Source organism: Myxocyprinus asiaticus, chromosome 19, assembly GCF_019703515.2.
Source record: "Myxocyprinus asiaticus isolate MX2 ecotype Aquarium Trade chromosome 19, UBuf_Myxa_2, whole genome shotgun sequence".
In the NCBI taxonomy this organism is placed as follows: Eukaryota; Metazoa; Chordata; class Actinopteri; order Cypriniformes; family Catostomidae; genus Myxocyprinus; species Myxocyprinus asiaticus.
In genome coordinates, this window is record NC_059362.1 from 31,772,630 (window position 1) to 31,796,335 (window position 23,706).

General features: G+C 38.4%; 1 protein-coding gene across 1 annotated transcript in view; it reads right to left on the bottom strand.

Annotated features, from left to right (window-relative positions):
- Nucleotides 1-7,364: 7,364 nt before the first annotated feature.
- The window catches only part of rab32a (RAB32a, member RAS oncogene family), a 57,404-nt gene continuing 41,062 nt past the window's right edge, over nucleotides 7,365-23,706 (bottom strand). Inside the window, exons 2-3 of the mRNA XM_051645289.1 lie at nucleotides 20,453-20,730; nucleotides 7,365-8,051 (exon numbers count right to left, since the gene is read on the bottom strand). Of these exons, the coding sequence (XP_051501249.1) occupies nucleotides 7,902-8,051; nucleotides 20,453-20,730 (428 nt within the window). The 3' untranslated portion in view covers nucleotides 7,365-7,901. The remainder of the gene's footprint in view (nucleotides 8,052-20,452; nucleotides 20,731-23,706) is intronic.

Below are 23,706 nucleotides of genomic sequence, written 5' to 3' on the forward strand. Positions count from 1 at the left end.
TAGTCACTGAATCAACGATCAAAAGGAAATTTTAATCCTTTACAATTTGTATGTCTCCAGACCTACATAGAGACTTTAGCAGAGGTTTTAAGCATTATAAGAACAAAGCAAATCTATAATTTCCCTACAGTTTGTGAGCTGCTGAGCATGACTTTTATCAAAAGACAACAATAACAGTCTTATAATAATTATAATGAGTTTCAATAACGTCCGTACGTTTTCATGTATAAAATGCGTGTCTACATATATATTCACTTCAGTAAAATGCCTAAGAGTTCTAAGAAAACAGAAGGTCTATATTTTTTTCCTACAGTTTATTGACTGCACACCAACACAGAGGTTAAAAAAAAAAACAGGAGCTGATGTAGGGTGACCATACGTCCTCTTTTCCCGGACATGTCATCTTTTTCGGACCTTAAAAAAGCGTCCGGCCGGGATTTCTAAATTTGCGAAAATGTCCAGGATTCGGCTTTAGTTGCATTATGATTTGCATCTGGTCTAATACTTCATTGAGTGTGCGCGCATATTTGCGTTGCTTTGTAAGTCCCGCCTTCTCGCACACCAATTGGTCGATAATAAGAGGCTTGCAGCAACTATTGGCCAAATTCCTGCCTGTCAATCTCTCCGCGAACGCGCGAAGCGCTGTTGTGTTCGGCATCAAACAGTTGCTTGACAGCAGCAGCAAATGACAGCTGAGTGGAAACAATGCCCAAACGAAAGTGCAAATTTACAGAAGATTTGCACAAAAAATTCCCAGGCTTTCGTCCAGGTCGTGATCCGTGGGAAGCAGAATGTATGACATGTAAAGCTGGCATTTATGTGTCAGTTCCTAATAAAGGTGCAAGTGATTTAGAAGCACACATTATGCTCTGTGAAGCATAAAGGGTCAGCAAAAGGTGAAAGTTCATCAGGTTAATTAACGGACTACTTTTTGCGACCAGGTAAAATTATCACATTGCTTCATTTTCCATGGCCATTCAAAATAATAGTAATAGTGAATGAAGGTACACTCATGCCATCAAATATTTTATTTTAGCACATGGACATTCAAAAGAATGTTGAACATTTTTATTTATTTATATATATTTATGTTATGCTAATAGAGTGTCTTTTTCACTGTATTAAAGTTTGCATTCATAGTAACACTGTTTTGAACCCTATTATTCCTTAAATTGGCAAAAACAACTGGTCAAACTATTACCTCACAAACATAAAGTAAAAAGCATAACTTCATGAAGACTCATGCACTGATATAAACTCCACTTACAATGTGTGCTTAAAAGGATTGTCCTTTGTTTTTTTTGTTTTTTTGTTTTTTTTCTGCAGTGCATTTCATGTACTGCTCCCAAAAAAGAACGATATGCTGATAAATAACTCTCATTTGTGTGTTCCTCATCTCTAGATTATTCATTTAGATCAACATCAATGCCAATAAAAAACATGCATAAATGAGCATTGTTGGAAGCAACTTTGTAGAAATGAACATTGCCGTGTTGATTAGACTGTCTGACTGATGGCCTGTTACGTAAGGCAGTGTTTCCCAACCTTTTTCTGCCACGGCAGAAAACCCTATCCCACATAGACTAACCATCGTCAATATTTTTTCTTTTCAGAACTTGTCCATGTTTCCTGTCCATCTTAGTAGCATGTTTACTTGTAATGTTTGAAATTCGACTATGCAAAAAAAAAAAAAAAAAAAAAAAAAACAATTCACATAGGTAGGGGTAATGAGAAAACAACAAATTTGCTTCTTTTCTAATTTGTAGATTTGTTCTTGCAATGCCACAACAAATTACAGGGATGCAAACTCATGATGGGCGAAAAAGGTAAGACAATCACTGGTCCACGAAAATGTTTTCTGGGGATATTTTTTTAAAAGAATAAGATAAAAACACCAATTCCAGCTATTTTAGTGATTCAAGTTTATTCAGTTTACAACTGTGCAGAATTAGCTGCAAAATAAAGAGTATTTTGGTGAGGCTTGCTTCTGTTTCACAAATTTGTTCAATTTTATTAGCTGATTAGTTCAGTGACCCCTTCTGGAAATGTCACTAGGTGGCGACAAATGAGCGTCTTATGTGCTATGAGTGAGTCAGTGAATCATTTTGAGTCGTTCATGACCGAAATCTACCAAGAGACTTTGTAGGGTTTAAGCATTAAAAGAACAAAGCAGATCTATAATCTTCCTTCAGTCTGAGCATTATTTTTCATCCAAAAAGACAACAATAATAGTCTAATAATAGTGAGTTTCAATAACGTCCTTATCTTCTCCTTCATTAAAACTTGCATGGCTACAAATCTACTGACTTCAGTATAAGAATTATAAACACAAAGCAGATCTACGGTATCATTTTCCTACAGTAGCCTATTTAAACTGCTGAGCATGGCTTTTATCAGAAAAGACCACAATAATAGACAAATAATAATAATTTTAAGTTTCAATAATGTTCTTTCGTCATTGTAAAGCTAATTTCACATGAGTTGAGTCGAGACGTCAACGCTCCGTTCAACGTCAGCATCAAGCGCCGCATTGCCCTCCACATGACAAGAGTTACAGAAAGCGTCACAGAGGGGCGATTTTATGAGTTTGCCATGTAAAAAAGCGGGAGGTGTGCACAATAAACATTGAAAATATGTATTTGGAAGAGAGAAAAAAAGCTTGCAGTTGCTTTGATAGCAGAAAGTAATAAAAGTTCTCTTTTATGTTTAGGTCTAAGCATTTTCTTGGTGAATTTAAATTAGTCCAATAACTGGGGTCTCTGATATTCGTAAACGATAAGGTAATCTTTAATGAAAAGAAATTATGAGACATTCAATGTCTCTTCACAAATTTTAACAGTTTTTAAATATTTCTTGTTGCTTAGTCCTCTCAAAGACATTATTGTTGAAGCAAAAACATGTGTGAAAAACACTTTGGTGTAAAGTGGCGTCACTTCATTGACTTCAATGTATTCTGCTGCACTGACGCGAGTCGTGTGAAAGACCCTTAATAAGTATAAATATCAGTCACTTTTGCATATTAATCATTACTCTTCACAATCACAAAAGTGACCGATTATGGTTTCAAAATGGCAAATTTCTCAGAAAGGTGAGGAGTTTGGATCCCTGAAATTATTATTTTTTGTTTCATGCATTTATTTATTTTGTGGAATTTGATAATTTTCCAAGGCACACCTTACAATATTTCACAGCACACTAGTGTGCCACAGTGGTTGGGATACACTGATGTAAGGGTTGTTTCGGCTCACGAAACTCACCTGTGATTGGCTGGATGGTCGCTTAATCAGCTCGATGTAAAAAAAAACGCAAAGAATACTGTATACAAATCCACCACTTGGACTATGTATGGGTTTAGCTTGGAAAAGTGTGGGGGACAAACATCACCTTTTTAAAGAGGTTGCTACGCTGCTACGCCCTTGCCCCAGAAACAGGATAAACAGAGTTCTGGGGTAGCGCAGAGCGCGCGACTCAACATGCATTCGATATCTCGGCACGCGGACAAACCAGAACTAATGCACTTAATATGAATTCTACAGAGAATCATCTAATGTAAATAGGGAGAAGAAGTAAAACCTCTCAAACGACAACCCCGACATTATATACAGCACTGATAAGGTAAAGATGAGACAACACCGTGCATCAACATCAATTATAAGGCTTTTTTTTTTTTTTTTTAAATGCACATCATCACCCTTACTAGAATATATCTTGTTTATTCTGAAGTAACAGTGACAGAAAAGTTATAGTTTCATATTAAATCTATTAGGAGGAATCTGTATAGCTTAATTTTTTATATTATTTTATTTTAAGAACTTTATGTATATGTGTTTAGTCTATTATTTTTTTTCCTTAACAAGAACTAGTTTCTTTTTTTTAGAAAGACTAGCTACATTGACCCATCTAAAGTCATAAGGAGCCATCCAGTGTGGTTACGGCCCTATTATTAGGCTATCAATTACAATTAGACAGAGGAAGGACTATGACAGGCTAAACATACATAAAGGCAAGTACAAACTGTAGAATGAAGGGGTTTTAAATATGGACCTCAATGAATTTTGGAAAAATTATAGACAAAGTTTTCCTCTTGTTCTAACAAACCGGCCCTGTTTATCTTCAAGATATGACTTACTATAAATTATTAAGAGCCTGATGAAAGGAAAACAATATTTCAAAAGGACACAACATTTTTTACTGGAAGCACAGTCTCGGCTCAGTAAAGTGGTCCACTCGTACTGTAGGTATATTTTCAGAACATTATAACTAACCCTATAAAAATAAGGTCTTATTTAAATTAAGTTAATTTAGTTTGACTTCCCATAGCATTTAGAAGGAAAACAATTGTAAAATTCAAAAAGTTCCAGATTTCCAATGAAAACATGAAATGCAGTTTAGTAATTCTGTTAAATAGTAATTAATTGCAATTATGTAACCAACCAACTTTTGGGTGAGCTTGGTACCTCAGCCACCACTGAAGACCATTTTTGGACCCAGGAAAAACCCTGGTTGTGCCATAGTGTATGGGTGTTTTGAAATTGTGAATGATAGTTAAATTGGCGTAAGTGAGCCAAATAAATAAAAATATTTGCCTTGTAGGGTTGGATTAGGTATTGTTGTGGTTTTAGAAAATAAAGATAGAAGGCCTACTAGTATCAACATGTCCAGGGACACATTAAGGTGCCACGGGCACGGGCCAACGATTTGCCTGTTCATTAATGCGGCCCTGGCCATGACATCAAAATCTCACTCCTGCCTGGTATCCAAAGTTGGCCACCCTGTGCTACTATGAATATGGTCTATTACCACCTTGCGCCAGTGAACTCCTCACTGCATTTTAAATGTCCATGATACCAGTATAAAACTTCAACATCTCATACTATTTCTGAAGAAAATTAAGCTTATAATAACTCTAACGCAGATAGCTATTAACTCTGGTGGCCTTGTCTCCTTTCCCTCTCGTAAATAGCTGATATTGTGTTGACCTCAGGTCCCTCCACCACCCTCTCTTAGCTCAAAATGTATTGAGAAAGAAATGCATGCTAACAACCTTGACATATTAATGATAATATATAATAAATAATATAATAAATAATATAACTAAGATTATGAACACTATACGCATACAGTTACATAAAATAACTTACATTATTAGTGTAACAGTTGGCCTAGCACATCGTGCCAGTCCGTGGTTTAGTACCCGACATAGACCATAACAGTATCGCCATATTTTATTTTTGATGTGAATGAAAACGAGGCTGAGAGGGATTCGTTTTTCTTTTTTTTGTCTATTAAAATGTTTTCAGTGTTAATATTTTTTCAAATTTGTGTCAGCTGAAGGATCCAAAACACTTTAAACAGCATACAATCCATTAAAAAGACTAAAGCCGGGTGCACACTGTACAATTTTTATGGTCCTTTACGATTGTTTTTGTCAGACTGTACGATATAATGCTAGTGAGATCTTGGGTAAAAGCCATGGCACACTGTGTGACAGTAATATTAGACTGTATGATACACATTGTACCCAAGACATTGGTCCCAATCATCTCAATTGGCAGCGCTGACTGAATGTTTTATCTCATCTGGCTGTCATGGGAGCAGTCACAGTGGATGACCATGACACAAAATTTCTGACACCACCAGAACTTCGTAGGAAGCTAACAATAAGCTGTCTGTGAACATGTCACACTAAGTGATCAAAGACGGACGATTTTGCTCTACGACGAGAGAAATCTTCTCAAAATTCGTCTGATGGCAAAATTGTGGCCAAAATCGTATAGTTTTAGTCTATCCCTCAGTCTTGTATCCTCCCCCCCTTTTCTCCCCAATTTGGAATGCCCAATTCCCAATGCACTCCAAGTCCTCTTGGTGGCGTAGTGACTCGTCTCAATCTGGGTGGCGGAGGACGAATCTCAGTTGCCTCCACGTCTGAGACCGTCAATCCACACATCTTATCACGTGGCTTGTTGAGCGTGTTACCACAGAGACGTAGCACCTGTGGAGGCCCACGCTATTTTCTGTGGCATCCATGCACAACTCACCACGCGCCCCACCGACAGTGTGAACCATACATTATAGCGACCACGAGGAGGTTACCCTATGTGAATACCCTCCCTAGCATCCGGGCCAATTTGGTTGCTTAGGAGTCCTGGCTGGAGTCACTCAGCACGCCCTGGATTTGAACTCGCGACTCCAGGAGTGGTAGTCAGCGTCAATACTTGCTGAGCTACCCAGGCCCCATCCCTCAGTCTTGTTGAAATTCCCATCAAAAATTAAAGATGGCTTTACTGTGAATAAGGTCCACGTGAGTGGTACTTGCTTATGATGTGAGTTGAAATCATGACTTTGCACTGTGGTTTGGTTGGTCTTCAGTTATATATTTGTCAACCTTGACTCTTCACGGTGCAAAAAGTCAACCGTTTTATCTTTGAACGCCGGGTGTTCGCTTTGTAAATATATTATTAGTTGCACAGGTTTTAAACGGTCATTTGCAAGCACTTTAGAACATACAACACACTGTGAACATGGTTCGTTTTTTCACATGATGCACGTCAATCCATATTTTATCTAGCTACCATTTGACATATTTCCATCGTTCTGTCCAATTTCACCTCTCTCGCTCGTGAATGAATCAGGTTTTTCTGAACAAAACCTTAACGTGAACAAATTGTTCTCACTCACTTCCAATGTTTTGGTTGTAGCAAATCAGTTGAATCATTGTCGCCACATACAGGCCTACAGAAGAAATCTGTAAAAACGGTGACTGAACGAATCTCTTTGGTGAACGCATTGACAAGACTCCAGTTACTGTGATGATCAAATTCCCCACCACTATAAAACACCGAAATCTCACGCCCCCTTCACACAGGTTGAAAACCACTGACTTTGAGTGCTACGTTTCACTTTAATCATATTGAAGCTTTCGTTAGACTTACATATTTTAAAAGTCTTGCATATCCATGAGTTCACAAACAGACACAAACAACTTTAGTTTAAAAGTTTTTATTTCTTATCATGGTTACAACAAACCTTTGTTTGTAAACTCGACAAATTCCAGCATATTAAAATGAAATAAGGGTATATTTGCATCAAGCTCATTGTAGAATAAAGGCATGGAATGAGCAGATGTCCAGAACCCTTATTCAGTATCAATAATAAAAATAAAAAAATCGACATGTTTGAATGTTAGCACGTACATGAGCCTGAGGAAACGAAATACGATCTTACTCTCTCTGAACCACATATGAAAATTAATGCTCATGACTCTTACAGTCTTCTTAATAGAAGATAACTGATATGCTTGTGTTTTTGACATTCTTCTTTTTATAACATCCTTTTGTGTTAAGAGCTTCAAGATTGATGATAGAGGGATCTTCCTTCCTAGCATACAATTACTAAATACCCTGGTAATATGCACCCTAACCTAAACCCTATTTTGCTATAGTGACATTACAAGAACATTTGTCCTGCAAAATGCAGAGTGGATATTCCCAGAAACAGAAGCAAATTTCTTAGTCCAGAGAACATTAAACTGGCTCACCTTCTGTGATGAAGACATTAGTTTAATTTAATTATGATTAATATATGAGCAATATTACAACATTATTACAACACTGAAAACACCTTGCTACATACAGCTCATTACGAGACTATTGGTAATTTTTCTCTTTATGAGACGTTTTCTTCTAATCATTTGTCCTTTGGCAGTGACGTCTTCTCCCCTTTTGGAGCACAAACTGACAAGTCTGCCTCCTCCTATGTATGTGTCTGTGGCAGCATTTTTCTCTTGTGGGTTTTAGATTAAGATGCAGGGTGGGGTGGTGTTGCGGGTTGGGGGGATTTGTTGAGCTTGGTCCCTGGGCTCCTATTCACGTAGGTTGATGGGACAGACAAGTGCATCCATGCTAACAGCAGCCTGACTTGCTCTCAGCAGGCACTGTTTGTTGGTCCAGTTTAATTCTGTCACCATTGTTTTCCTCATATGGAAGGCCTTTATCATTCAGAAGGATGTTCTCCACCAAGAATCGAGCAGCCTCATCGACGTTTATGTTCTCCTGCAGTAAACAGATGAAATGGAATGACATTAAAATTATATATCAAAATATATGCATTGTGAGCCAGTGATGCCAGCAGAATTTTGCTTTTGCAGTTGGAACATATTTGAATGTTTTTGTATCATAAAAATACCACTTATTACAACAAAACTCTTTTTATATCTTAACTACATGTTGCCATATAAACATCTAGTCAAGTGAGTCAGATGTTATTTTCAAAACCGCTCTGACGGATTTAGTGGTAATCAAATTTTAAACTGATTCAAACTGATAACTCGTGAGTTTGAGTCTTTTTGACTGATTCATTAAAATAACTGGCACATAAGAATTATTGTATTAAATAGTAGGATGAATGGATGGGGAGATATGTGAGCAGCTGGATGAATGAAAGGTAGATAGATGAATTAAGCCAACTCCTATATTTGACATTTCCTTTAGAAGCAATCTTTCCAGAACATCAGTTATAGATAGAACTGTTATATAGACATAACTTGTAAAGCTAAATTGATGGTGTGTTAGGAAGCTGAGCCTTCGAGAGGTACTTCAGGATGAAGCTGGATTGATGCCACCCACCTAAACTACATCTCTCTCATGTCATCACTCTTCCAAGACAATTCACTGTTTTTCCATTTACATCCCTCTATCCCCAAGCAGTTTTGAGTTCAAAGCGAGAGTGTGTGTTGTGACTGACTTGAGAGAATTCGGAAAAAACAAAGAGGTTAAACAAAAGCCAACCATCCATATTTGTCATTCACCCCGAGTACTGAGCACAATACAGCTGGCACAGCCATGCGGTGAGACAATTACTGTTCTGTGATTACAATGTCAAGCAATATAAAGGTCCATTTCAAGAGGAAAGGGGGAAAAAAAACAGATCAAAAATACATACAGTATGCTTGGGTAATTGAATTCATCATTGTGTGCCTCTCGGTTTATATTTTAAATGATCTGAGTGTAACAATGCTCTGTGGGAACTACGGGTGTGATATTATGATGCCATGCACCAAGTATTTTTTTCCCATTATATTTAAGTTTTACCTCTAAAGAAATACAAAGTACTTTTGAAAAATATGTCTAAAATCATGTACACTCGCATGAAAAGCAGACTCCAGTCAAACCAATAGTCTAATAAAAGCCGTTTTATTTTACATGGAGTGCCTCATGGGGGCTGCCATGCTCAGATCATATGACCAGCCAAATAGGAAGAAGTAAAACTTTTTTTTTTTTTTGTCAATAACAATTTTTATAGATTCCAAACTCAAACTAAAACAAACAGCACATGAATACACGTAATCAACTTTTATCAGTAACACACATACAAACAGACAGTCCAAATAAAATACTCAATGACATAAAAAGATATATAAAATTAACCAACAAAAAAGAAAAAGTGTTCCACATATAAACCAACTTGCATATATTAAATCTGAATTGTCCCTCTCCACTGCTCCTCCCTGGCAACCTTCTAGGAAGGCCAAATAAGTGCCCCACTTCGTACCATAAGCACCCAAACTGCCCAGCCGTCCATGTGACATCTTCTCAAAAGCTGCCACTCTGCCCAACTCGGTGCACCACTCATAAAATGAGGGCGCACCAGCCGACTTCCATCCCCAAAGAATTACCTGCCTGCCGATCATCACGCTGGTAAGGACCCAGTTTTTTATATGTTTGTTCCTTATATTGATACCCGCCCCATCACCCAAAATACAAAGTCTGGGGCAGAATAAAATCTGAGTGCTCAAGACCTCACAGATAAAATCCTGAACCCTCGACCAAAACTCTTGAATCTTAGTACAGAACCAAAAAACATGGGCTATGTCCCCATCCTCCAACTGGCATCGCCAGCAAGTAGGTGTGTCTTTAAGGCCAAGCCTATACAATCTAGAGGGAGTCCAATAAAAACGATGCAGAATCTTAAATTGAATGAGGCGCACCCTTGCATCCCTAGACATAGACTTTTAAAAATCCTACCCCATTCTCCATCTTCCGGTACTAAATTCAAATCTCTCTCCCATAACTTCTTAAGAGATGTTAAAACCCCGTCCACTAGACTCTGAATTAGCCAGAAATAGTACGCTGAAGTTTCATGACCTTTTCTAAAAGCAGCAAGCACCATCTCAAGAGTGTCTGCTGCTTTAGGGGGCTGCGCACTACACCCAAAGGTGGTACAGAGCAGATGGCACAGATGTAAGTACCTAGAATTGAGATCTGGGAATCTCAAACCGCTGTATTATATTTTCAAAGGATCTCAACGCTCCATCTTCATACAGATCACCCAGCGTAGCAACATCCTTCTCAATCCATTCTGTCCAGCAGAAAGGGGACTTGTTAATGCACAATTCAGGGTTCAACCAAATAATCGTGGCAACGTTCAGGTAAATGTTCTAATTGAACACGTGGGAAACTTTTGTCCATACTAAATGCATGTGCGAGATAACGGGATGTGTCTTTACTTCTCCGGGCAGCTTGGTAGAAAGACTTTGCAATGGCAAGATAGGGGAAAGGACCTCCTGTTCAATGAAGAGCCAGGGAGAGGCTCTCTCTCAGGTGGAAGTGACCAATGTGCCAAATGTCTGAGACCAAAAGCATAATAGTAAAACAAAATCCTGGTGAGAACTAACCCACCTTTGTCAATTGGCCTATGTAACTTACTGGAAAGTAACTGAGGGCGTTTACAATTCCAAATAAAGGATTTAGCTATACTATCAAATTGTTTAAAATAAAAGAGGGAAACTTCAATGAGGAGAGACTGTAGTAGGTAGTTGAATTTTGGAATACAGTTCATTTTTATAACATTAACCTTCCCAGTCACAGATAAATGTAGTGAAGCCCACCTTTCCACATCACTCGAAAACCTTTTTATTAAAGGGTCAAAATTAACTCTCTAATTCGCTAAAATTAGCTGGAAATAAAATGCCCAAATACTTAATGCCTTGCTTGGGCCACTGGAAGGCGCCGGTTGAAAAGCCGTTACAGGGCAATATGCTGTCAGAGCCAAAGCTTCGGATTTAAAACAATTGACTCTGTATCCTGACAATTTAGAAAAGGAATTAATTATTCTGTGGAGGCAAGGCATAGATCTAGTAGGGTCGGAGACGAATAATAAAATATCATCTGCGTAAAGCAAAAGCTTATGCACCACACCTCCCGCCACTACTCCTGGGAAATCATCATCCTTTCTTATCGCGGCTGCTAATGGTTCCAGGGCAATACAGAACGATAAGGTGGAAAGAGGGCAACCCTGCCGGGTGCCCCTATCCGAATAATATAATCTGAAATTAATCCATTCATTTGAACTGCCGCTACCGGGTGTCTATAAAGTAACAACACCCAATAAAAGTATTCCTAAAAAGATAATCCCATTCTACCATATCAAATGCCTTTTCGGCATCAAGTGAGATGGCAGCAACCAGAGTCTGATTATTCATCACTGAACACATGATATTGATGAAATGCCTAATGTTATCAGAAGAGCTACGGCCCTGAATAAACCCCATCTGATCTATATGTATAAGAGATGTCATAACTTAATCGGTTAGCCAAAATTTTTGACAATATTTTAACGTCTAGCTGGATCAGGAAAATTAAATGGTAACTCTTACACTCACTTGGATCTTTGTCCTTTTGAAGAATCAGACTGATCCGGGTTTGTGTCATGGTTGGTGGAAGCTTCCCATTTTTTAATGATTCCGTATACACTTCTAGCAAAAGTGGAGCCACTTCTGTAGCATAAGATCTAAAAAAAATCAGCGGCAAAGCCATCTGACAACGGAGCCTTACCTGTAAGTAGGGCTTTAATTACCTCGCCAAGCTCCTCCAAGGTTATCTCAGAATCAAGATAATTTTTTTGCTCAGCCGTCAGTTTTGGAAGTTCTAATGGTTCCACAAAGTTTCTAATATCCTCATCGGTAGACGAAGACGTGGAACAAAAGAGATCAAGATAGAATTCTTTAAAAGCATTATTAATAAAAATGGCTGAGGTAAATATTGCACCACCAGCAGATTTCACTGAGGGAATGGTAGAAAAAGACTCTCTCTGTTTTATATATCAAGCCAGAAGTTTTCCTGCCTTGTCCACCGACTCAAAGTATGACTGTCTTGCCCTGAATAACCAAAACTCAAAATAGTATTATATCTATATTTCAATCGGGCCTGATTTTATTTGAATTCCCTGAGGCCATTAGATGACATTCGGCGCTTCAGCTCTGCCTCAGCACTTTTAATATTCCCTTGCAATTCCATGAGTTCTTGTGCTTTGGATTTTTTGGTGAATGAGGCATACTGTATGATCTGGCCCCTAAGAACCACCTTAAGTGCCTCCCAAGCCACGCCCACAGAGGATACTAAGGACCAGTTGGTCTCCATATAGATATTGATTTCAGCCTTTAGCATTTGTTGGAATTCAGGATTTTGCAAAAGGGATACATTAAAGTGCCAACTATATGATTTCCTTTTCTCTATATGTGGCAACACCTCTAAACACACCAGGGTGATCTGTGACTAAAATGTTTCCAATGAGCTCATCAACTGATGAAATGAGGGACTTAGATATATAAAAAAAAATCTATTCTAGAGTAAATCTTATGGATCTTACAGTCCCTCCCAGATGGGTTCAAAAGTCTCCAAATATCTGTTAGACCAAGATTTTTACACTTTCTGTGAAGCGTCAATGTTGCTCTATGGGGCATGCACACTTTTGCTTCACTATGATCAAGGACTGAGTTCATCAAAAGATTAAAGTCTCCTCCCAATATTATATCATGATGGGTGCCAGCGGCTTGCAACTTCCCTTCAAGATCTATAAAAAAGCCCTGATCATCAACGTTAGGTGCATAAATATTAGCCAAAATAAGACCACAGAGTCCACAGATCTTAAATCCAAAGGGAGAGCATTCCAAAATTTGGGAGCAACAACCTCAAAGGCACCGTCACCTTTAGTCTTTAGTCTAGAGCAAGGAACAGCTAACAAGACCTGTTCCGAAGATCTCAGATTCCTGCTGAAGTTATAAGGTTGCAACAACTCTTTTACATAAGCAGGAGCTTGACCATGCAATGCTCTAAACACCATCACAAGAATTTTAAATTGAATTCAAAATTTTACTGGGAGCCAATGTAAAGAAATTAAAATTGGTGTTACATGTGATCTCTTGATGACTTAAAAAACTGCACAGCAAGAGATAATCAATAAAACAAACTCCAACCAATAGGCGGAATAAACACAGTGTGTGTAGATTCATCCATAGAACTGTCCTGAAGGTGTGTTACTCTACAAAATAAACGCCAGCCGATAGGCGGAACCAGCACAAAAAGCACGCAGATTCCTCAAACAGTCAAGCAAATGTTCAGTGAACTGGTTCACTCGGCTGCAACATGAGTGCGAACAAATGACTTACTCACTCCAATGACTTGCAAGAAATACTCCATGAAACAAACTCCAGCCAACAGGCACAATAAGCATAAAGAGCATGTAGATTCATCCATAGAACTGTCCTGAAAGTGTGTTACTCTACAAAATAAACTCCAGCCGCTAGATTCTCAAACAGTCAAGCAAATGTTTAGTGAGCCGGTCCACTCGGCTGCAACTTGAGTGCAACAAGATGACTTACTCCATTGACTTTATGAAGGACATCGCTTGCTGTGGGCATGTGAATGTTTTACGGCCATCCTTAGCATCTATTCTCAATTTGGCCGGGAATATCAGTGCAAAAGCGACCTTCTGTTCATGTAAAATTTTCTTGCATTCCTTAAGTCGATCATGTTTCTCTCATCGAATTCACAAAGTCTGGGAACAAGTAAATGCTGTGGTTCTTCCAAGAAAGCCTTCCTTTACTCCTCGCCTTGCGTAACACAAGATCTTTATCGGATGATCTCAAAAATTTGGCCAGAATTGATTGGGGTCCATCTACCTCCACGGATCACTGAGTAGGAACCCTGTGAGCTTACTCGATTTCCAGCTTATGGCCGGCTATGTCGAGCAGATTCGGAAAGAGCCCATCCAGGAACTCCGATGATACGGATGTTATTCCACCAGCTACGGTTCTCCATGTCCTCCAACTTCTCCCATACACGCTCCAAATCTGCTAGCAGATTAGCAGATAATTCCCTCTCCGATGACTCCAGGTAATCAATCCATTTCTCGACATCCCCCACTTTTGTAACCACATCAGTGAACTTTGCCTCCATGGCAGTAATCGATCGATGTATCACAGCAAGATCCTCCAAGTCAGCAACGACCTTCGTCAGCATTGCCGACATGTTCAGCATCTCTCTCCGCATTTCCCGCACCTCCCCGACTAAGTCAACTCCCAGGTTTGCGGCCTGCCCGGGGGCGTCAGCTTGAGCACATAAGTGTCTTTTAATGTCTCCAGAGCCGGAGTATTTTGAATTCTTTGACACTTTGTCCTCCTAGAACAGTTATGGAACTGAGTGTGTCGAATCTCACTGGTTTATGTCATTAAAGTATTAAAACTAGCAAAGTGCGCAGAGCTCGCCGTTCACACGTCCGATCCTCACATGGTGTCATGTGACTCCCCTAGAATAGATTTTTAATGCTAACATATAAACCTTTAGACCTACCAGTGGGCTCCAAGGTTGTTAATAGAAAGTATACGCTTCTGTTGAATCCATCAGTATGCATCATTTTACCTTCATTTTAAATATTTTTAAATACTTTTTTGCTTCAAATCAAAGTTTGTAATTTTGTGATTCACCTCGGAGCTGGTTGGTTTGGTTCACGGCTTAGAACTCTTTTATGAAGGATTTTAAAAACCCCTATCACAAAAATGAATAGGAAAAATACTTCCAGAACCAATACAACTAAAAAAGATAAAATGACACTGGTTACAAAAACTGTTGGTTTTGGGTGATGCTGCATCCACATGAGTGATTTGGTCAAAAAATCTTATCGCAATTATTTTGAAAAATATTGCGATTTAAACTGCCATATGATTATTAACATAAAAAAATAAATAAAAAAAAAAAAACAGTAAGTGTTTTCTTTTGACCAAAATTAAGTCATCAACTACCAATAAAAAATACTGTTCAAGAAAGGGTGTTCACACTTGAGTCTCTTAAAAAGTACCAGACGAAATAAATAAAAAAATACAGTGAAACATAGAGGGGGAAAAACAGATTCACATCACCTTCACATTGTATCTGTTCACTGTGTATCTGTTTTTGTCCACTTTGTGATAAGGTCTCAGCCCACTTTTCATCATTATATTTTGGAACCCAATAATAAGTTATTAGGAAATTATTGCGGAAACATATTTATGTGTTACACCAAAAACAACAACAATAATGATAATAATAACAATTAGCTTGTATAATTTATTATAATGGTTTTATTGTAACAGAAGCTTTGATTTTGGCAGAATACTGAATGAAGACGTTTGTTGTCCTAAAGGACCATGTCCTTTTAAAGCAGATAAATGCCCTCATCCACACTTCTGTCCACAAAAAAAAAAGTTAGTATAGTAACTTTTAGCGGCCAAGCATATTTGGAATTACGTGAATCTAGAACGCTGTAAATATAACACGCTCAGCTCTTAAGCCTCACGCATACAGAGAACAGAGCTACACACATACAGTAAGGACAGCGGGTATCGCACTACATAATATCGCGATTCCGGTTTTATTTAGATTAAACGTTCAGCCCTAGCTAGGAGTCAGTATAAAGTCCAAGACAACTACCATATCACCCCTCACAAATTACTCAAGAAGTTACTCATTGGATGGGGACCACAAACCGCTTATTGTAGTATCATTAGAGTACAATGGCAGAAGGATGAATCATGCTTTTTATATGTTATTTTGGTAACACATTCTATGGAGCCCATATTTATAATGCATTGTAAAGGCATTCATACATGCATTTTACTGCGTTCATAATGTCTCATAATACACCTTATAATAAGTTATAACTTCTCATAAATAATTATAACTACAGTTATACTACATTATATAAGACTTCCCCTATTCATAGTTATACTTAAGAGTATAATGCATTATAAGACAAGCAACATCCAATTTTAACGCAGCAGATGCTAATAATGTTAATCATATAGGTGCTGTCATGCAAAAAGCAGCATAGTGTAAACAGTCAAAAGGCTTTAAGACATGATCATATTATAAGTGGTCTTTGCCTGCTTTAAGGAAAGTTACAAAAGCAATATCTTTTTATAAACAGCCATAACATAAACTTGGTAACACACAATACAAGTTAAACCTATACAATTGGAGTTATTTATAAAATAAGCCTCAAAATAAGATTCAAAAACTTTAAAGTTTATTGAATAGAGTCCAGAGTATAATTTTATATATATATAAATATATATATATATATTTTTTTTTTTTTTTTTTTTGGGTGTGTTTACACCCAAGAAAATTGGCTACATGTGTGATCAACATACATATTTTATATTGGAGAGAGATTCTGATATATTTTAGCCTTGTAGCTTTACAAGTGTTTTTCGTAATATAATTTACATTGAATGGGTGCTTAATTTGTATTTTGTGCATTAATGGTGTTATAATGCATTATACACTAATGTATAAGTGAGTAGGTATTATAATGTATTATACATGTGGTTACAATTATTTATGAGAAGTTGCAACATATTATAAGGTTTATTATGAGGCATTATAATGACTTTACAATGCATTATAAATATGGGCTACATAGAAAGTGTTACCATTATTTTCTTAGTATAAGCTCTTAGTATTTTGTAGTGTACATTTTTGTAGATAACTGTAATTTTTTAAAGCTTGTTAAGTGAATCAAGAGACTGTTTCAAGGCATGGATTTCAGAAAGTGTCCTGTGTCCTTGCTTGCTTAGGAGGGAGGTGGCTTGTATAACGTTGGGTGTCTAGGAGTGGAAGAGGAAGAGGAATTCAATCCTTTAATTATAATAGTTGGAGTAGAACATTCGCTGGAGTAGAAACAAACTATTAAACGTAACACTTCAATAAAGCATAACATCTAAACTTAACTCAATGAAACACACACTGACTGACAAGGACTGACAAATGATTGCGCAAAACTAGAGGGTATTTATACACAGAAAACTAATTAGGGAATGTAAGGCAGGTGAGGATGACGATGAACAGATGGAAGTGATTAGGGCAGTGAATTCTGGGAAATGTAGTGCAGGGGAAAACTTCAAAATAAGAGTCCTCGAAGAACATGATGGAGACAGACTGTGACAGATTTTGTAACCACATCTCATTAGAACTCCTCAAACAGTGGTTGATTTCATTGCCATTCAAAGAGATCTGCATAAGGCATTGAGAAACTTGTTTGAACTGTACCCATAAACATGCTATGAAATTATTATGGTAATCGATTATCTACAGAGCTCACAGAAGCCCTGTGGAATATCTGTCTGCCCACACACAGTCATTCATGTTGCAAGCTGAAAACAAAACATTGTTTAAAATTTGAATTTTCTGCAATTGTCTGGAACATCTTTAGGCAGTTTCTCTTCAGTGGTTCAGGCTAATCATATGGAAAACAAAATACACACAGGTTTCCATGTTTTATGGGGACTTTCCATAGACATAATGGTTTTTATACTGTACAAACTTTATATCCTATCCCCTAACCCTAACCCTGCCCCTAAAACTAACCCTCACAGAAAACTTTCTGCATTTTTACATTTTTAAAAAACAACATTTAGTATGATTTATAAGCTGTTTTCCTCATGGGGACCGACAAAATGTCCCCACAATGTCAAAAATTTCGGGTTTTACTATCCTTATGGGGACATTTGGTCCCCACAAAGTGATAAATACATGCATACACATAAGGCCTCCTAAGAGAGGAAAGATAGGAAGAGCAGAAAAAGAAAAGGAGAGAGACAGAGAGAAGAGAAACAGTCTCCTTGGACCATCAGCATATAGGCTTTATTGAACACCAGGAGGTCCTGACAGATAAAGCAGACAATTTCTCACACACACACACACACACACACACATACATGATACACACACACGACAGGTGCCAGAGCTCCCTGCCAAACATCTGTGTTCTTGAGTCCCTAATGGAGAGATCAGTTTCAGAAACATGTGCTTATGCAGACTGAGTGATGAGACACCTTCTGTTAAACAGTTAAGACCAGACACTGCTTCAGACAGAAACTGAACAAAATTGCACTTCTTAATTAGCAAGAAGCATTTAAGATATTAAAGGCCAAAACATGTGACTTAAAAGTGCACTTTAAGTGGTGCAATTTCACAGAATGTTAAATACAAATCACACACTCTCCTAGACATTTTATTCCACAGAATTAACAGACATTTCCTCCTCCTCCCTCCCTGTTCCACTTTTTCATTCTCTTCCTCCAGACTATTTCTCTACAGCCATCAAACAAGTAAGCTTAAAGTGCTTAAGCAACTTAAAGTGACTATTCACCCAAAATTCACATTCATATATTTAGTGAAGTGGTTTTAATGGGAGATGCATTTCTCAAATGACCATAATTAAGAGAGGCAACTTCTTGGAGAGCGCTTTTGCGTCATGATAGCTTGTTGTGCTTAACAGTGAATAACAGTCAGCACAGTAAAACCCTCTGCAAGAAGTGTCATCTCTTTAATGCTTTAGGTTTGAGTCCTTTTATGTCCTGAAGATGAGTCCTGTTACAGTGATCAAAGCACCGAATCAACAATACATTTCAAGATGATCAATGTCGGACATTAAATTGTCTGCTGTGAGTAATGTTGTTGTATTTGTGAGGTGCTGTGGAGAGATTAAAGTCTGTTGCTGATTCTGTCTGACACTGCTTAAATAAATAGTTGCAGTAAAAAGGTTCAAACTGCTTGATGTCTTGAATTAGATGTGTACCTGCAATATTATCTAGCAGTTCTGCACTTTTGAATGCACAGCAAAGATCACCCTGAAGCACTCCGTTTACACTGAAGCGTGTCGTTCTGCATTAAGGATGCAGATAAGTGGTTTCGTTCCACTCCGTATTGGAGCGTTTCTTATTTCTTACTTAGATAGTTTTGTGCAATATGATGCTATAGTTATTAGGCCTATATATTTGTTGATTATCCGTTCATTACTACGTTGAAGTGCTGGGCTTAGCGTCCGTATATCCCTCTGAAAACGTCTGACTGGGGTAACGTGAACATAACGGAGCCTAATTATACATAATCCTTAACACTGACTAGCCGACTAGTCGTTCAAACAACCAACCAACTACTCAATTATAAAAATGAGTAGTTTTGCCATCCCTAGTTTGGAAAAATAGGGGGGGTGGTAACAATACACAATGTTTCAGAAAATTATGCTGTAATGTCTTAAAGTCCTCGGTGAGCAAATTCAATGAAAAACGTCATTGAAAATCTGTTTCCATTTAATGTATCCATCCAGCATCCCTCAGATGTATGTGTGCAGGTATGAGAGAAGATTGATTTGCAAAGAATGATATAAAACAGACTGCTGATGTAAGACTATAAACACATATTTCTGTATCTTTACTCATGCAGTGTTTCTAACATTCAGCTGATACTGTGAAATTGTTGTCTATGTATCTTGGTCAGGGCTGACAGACATTTGTAATAAAAATCAGTTAAAGTCAGCATACTGCAGGCACTCAGAAAAATGCCTTCTATCTAAAAACAACATTGACTTCATTGATATATGATTTTCTGCTCAATAGAATTTGAGATGCCAAAAAATGTATTAGGAAACATTACATTAAAGTTATGAGTTTTTAGTTCGAAGTTGAGACAGTAAGTTTCTCCTTCAAAAATCCAATACACCCTGTAGGCTTCACGTGACAAGTTACTCGTTGCATATTTGACATGTTTCTGGTGATCCAGGCATGAGGAGTGGCTAATGATCTTAAGACTGCCACAGTGGCGCTGTTTTGGCCTTAATACCATGGAGAATGTCAGCCATCTTAAATACTTGATCTAATATGGCAGCTTTCATGGTCGTCTGAGCTGATTAGAGAAGAGAGGTGTAGTAAAAAGCTTCTATTCTTAGCAAAAATGTCTCGTGACAAGTTCTCTTTTAGTTTTACCGAGCACAAACAAACACTGAATGGTTCACTCAGTAATATATCCCTCATTTACAATGTTTTACACAAATAAATGAATAATAGTTTTTAAAAGTCTGTTTTAAATGATGTTCACTCACATGAGATCAAGAATTCAGTCATATCAAGTAACTTAATAAAAGCTGTTTTATTGTACATGGAGTGGGTCGCCTCATGGTAACTGACATGTTCGCATGACCAGACGAAAACTCCTTGTTTATCTTATTAACCCCCCCCCATTATTAAATTAGTCCAAGGCCACTGTTATATCAGTCAGGTAACATAAATGAAAAATTACTTAGTACACCTTTAAGTAAACAGGAAAAGTGTGTATGTTTGTATGTAATGAGTGTACATTACCTTAGCTGATGTTTCAAACCAGCCCAAAAATCCAGCCTCCTTGCAGAAGTTGTCCATAAGGGAAGAATTGTTGGATCCATCATTCTTCTGGTCACATTTATTGGCCAGAAGTACAGAAGGGATAGGATTACCATTGGCCAGTTTCACTTTGCTGTCCAGATCATGCTTCCACTTTGATACAGCCTCAAACGTAGAGCCTCGAGTAATGTCAAAAACAACAAATGCACCCACTGCCTCCTTATAGTAAACTCTGGTCATATTCCCAAACCGTTCTTGACCTAAAAATGAGACAAACAACAAATAAAGGTATATTCATTAGGGATGGGGAGTCGACTCCAAACGATTCCTCGTCTCTGACTTGTCCTAGAATCGGAGTTGACTCTAATACAGGAATCAGTCATTTTGTTCAACTCCGTAACTTTACGAAAAGGATGATGTGATTGGCTCAAATCAATGAATTACCGTTCTTAAAAAACAATCACATCCTCTACAAATACCTGTTGGTTGGTGGGACACTCGTTCATCATGTGTGTGTGTGTGAGTGAGAGATAATTTGCGTGCATGCAAAAGAGAATGAGAGGACGTGTGACAGATTTGAAAACTTTCGGTACTTTGTGTAGTATTACATCTATTTTACAGTGAAATAAATTATTTCTGACCCAGCCTGTTTCTATTTATTTTCCCTCTTAATATTGGATATGAGCAGCAATAGGGAATGACATTGTTACAGGTTATTTTAATGTAAAGTTACGCAATGTCTCTAATTTAGACAAATTATTTTTATTTTTTATTTTTTATTTTAAGAGTTTAGAGTTAGAGTCTTCATGTCATAAATTTTAAAAACTCTTAAGATAAATTAAAAACTACAGTACATTTAGTGTGCAATAAAGACTGCAATCTTCACAGGGCCATCGCCAGTACATATGGAATAGGAAACACTATAATCTAAAATGTATGGGTAAGCTTGATATTTTTCAAAGCAATACCCACACCAAAATATCTTAATTAAACCCACTGCGGTCGAGAGAATGTCGAGTTTAAAAAGCTGCCGTTTTAATATTTTCACCTCATTCAATAAAAAATGATTTCACATACCATACTGTACGTTTCATTAAAAACAACGGTCCAAATTAATTATTTTCTTATTTGATTATGTCTCCTGTGACGACGAGGAGGGTGGAGTCGGTCAGTGAGCCCGTACGGCCAGCCCCCAATCGGGCTAATCAGCCGAGGAGAGGGATAAGGCTGAGCCGGATGTGGCATTTCGGGAGAGAGAGAGAGTGTTTTGTGTCTTTTTGTTTAAGTTTCCATAAAAATATTACTTTGATGCTTCGTCCGGTTCCTGCCTCCTCCTTGCCCATTTTAACCTTGTTATATTGGTGCCGAAGCCCGGGAAGGAGGAGGGATGCGCTGTCGTGGAGTCCTTGCCACTGCCGTCTGCCCAAAGGAGCGGTCGCCTAGATGCGGAGGAATGGCCGCCATCTGTGAGGGGAGGAGGAGCTTGTTGCCGGCCACCTGGAGTGGTGGAGCCACTGCCAGGGGTGGAGGGGCTCGCTACCGCTGTCAGAACGCGGAGGGGTGTTCCATCTGCCAAGGGTCGGAGATCTCGCTCTGGTCCGCCCGGGGAGAAGCGGCTGTCGTCTGCCAGAGGGTGGAGGAGTTGTCGAGGACCAGGTGACGGTGTGTCTCTGGGATATACGGGTTCCCTGGCCTGAGACAATGGAGGGAGGAGTGTGACGAGGAGGAGGGCGGGGCCGTGAGTCCGCACGGCCGGCCCCCAATCGGGCTAATTAGCCGAGGAGAGGTGATGCGGATAAGGCCGAGCCGGATGCGGCAGTTCAGGAGAGAGAGAGCCACACGCAGCTGCCGTGTGTGCTTTGTGTCATTTAAATTTTCATTAAAATATTACTTTGATGCTTCATCCGGTTCCCGCCTCCTCCTTGCCCATCCTAACCTTGTTACATCTTCATACTATGCTTATTGATAATTACTGAAGAGAATCAGGAAAGAATATATGCATGATTTGTTTTTCCATCAGCATGGAAGCCATGTAGAGTCAGCTTCTCCCATCCCACTAACAGTTAGGGTTATGCTTTGGGTAGGAGAAACTGACCAGGAGTTACATAAAAACTTCAAATTTATCACAGAGCAGCAATTGGACGCAGTAAGTAGTTGACTAAGCGAGCTATATACACGAGTGAAAATTAATGAAGATTTCTATAATTCCATTGATTTTCCACTCATGCCTGACAAGCAATTTTGGTAGGTGAAAATATGTCACTTGGGAAGGCACTGCCCACTAATGTTAACCCCTGGTGACTGCCCTGAATTTTGATGCAATCCTGATTAAAAATAAATGGAGTCGAGGAGTCGATTCCAACGGCTGGAGTCGGGAATTGGAGTAGAATCTAAAAAACTTGAAATCGAACACCCCTAATATTTATTTGCCGTTAAACAGGAGTCAAAATATGAAGACAATCACAGATATTTAACCCAATTAATAACAATTAATAAATTAATTAATCAAATTCAACCAATTGATATTCTATGCATATTTATACAACAGCTAGTTTCCGCAAGTGCTAATATTTAGTATAACAGCACTGTTTTTAATCACACCTCTTGTCTGTGTTCACGCAGTTCCAGACAAGTTACACAATATAAACTTGTTACATAACACATCACATATCCACGGTTTTCCTGACCAAACCCTGAGCGGCGCCAAGATGAATTTGACTGCCTCTGGACTTTTTTCTGGTTCTGTTCTCCATAAGAATCAATGTAAAAACTACCAAAATAAGAATAAAACCTTCATAAATACCGATGTCTGGTTACTCTCAATAGCCACATTTCCACTATCGGGCCAAATGAGGACATGCTAGTATGTGCGTGGGCCAGTTGTGTTCCCACTGTCACTTCCGGGACTTCACTGTGCCTCCTCTGGGCTTCCTCGGCCAATGACCAAGTGCCCTGGCCCACCGATTAGCCTTGGGCAGAGGTCAGAGGATTCCGCTCCAAGGTACTCATTTCCTAATTTTTCACATCTAGCTAACAGCTTTCCTCAACAGATCAATGGACAATGGAGAATCATCAGTACTGATCAGTGGATGAAATCAGATCTTTTCTGAATATTTGGGCTAATAATAATGAGCAACATCAGAGCAATGGTGTCTGCTGAAATGAAGCAAGTAGGTATAGTGCAGGCCAGAGACCTCCAAATGGGGGCGTCATTTCCAAAGAGGGCGAGGTTAAGG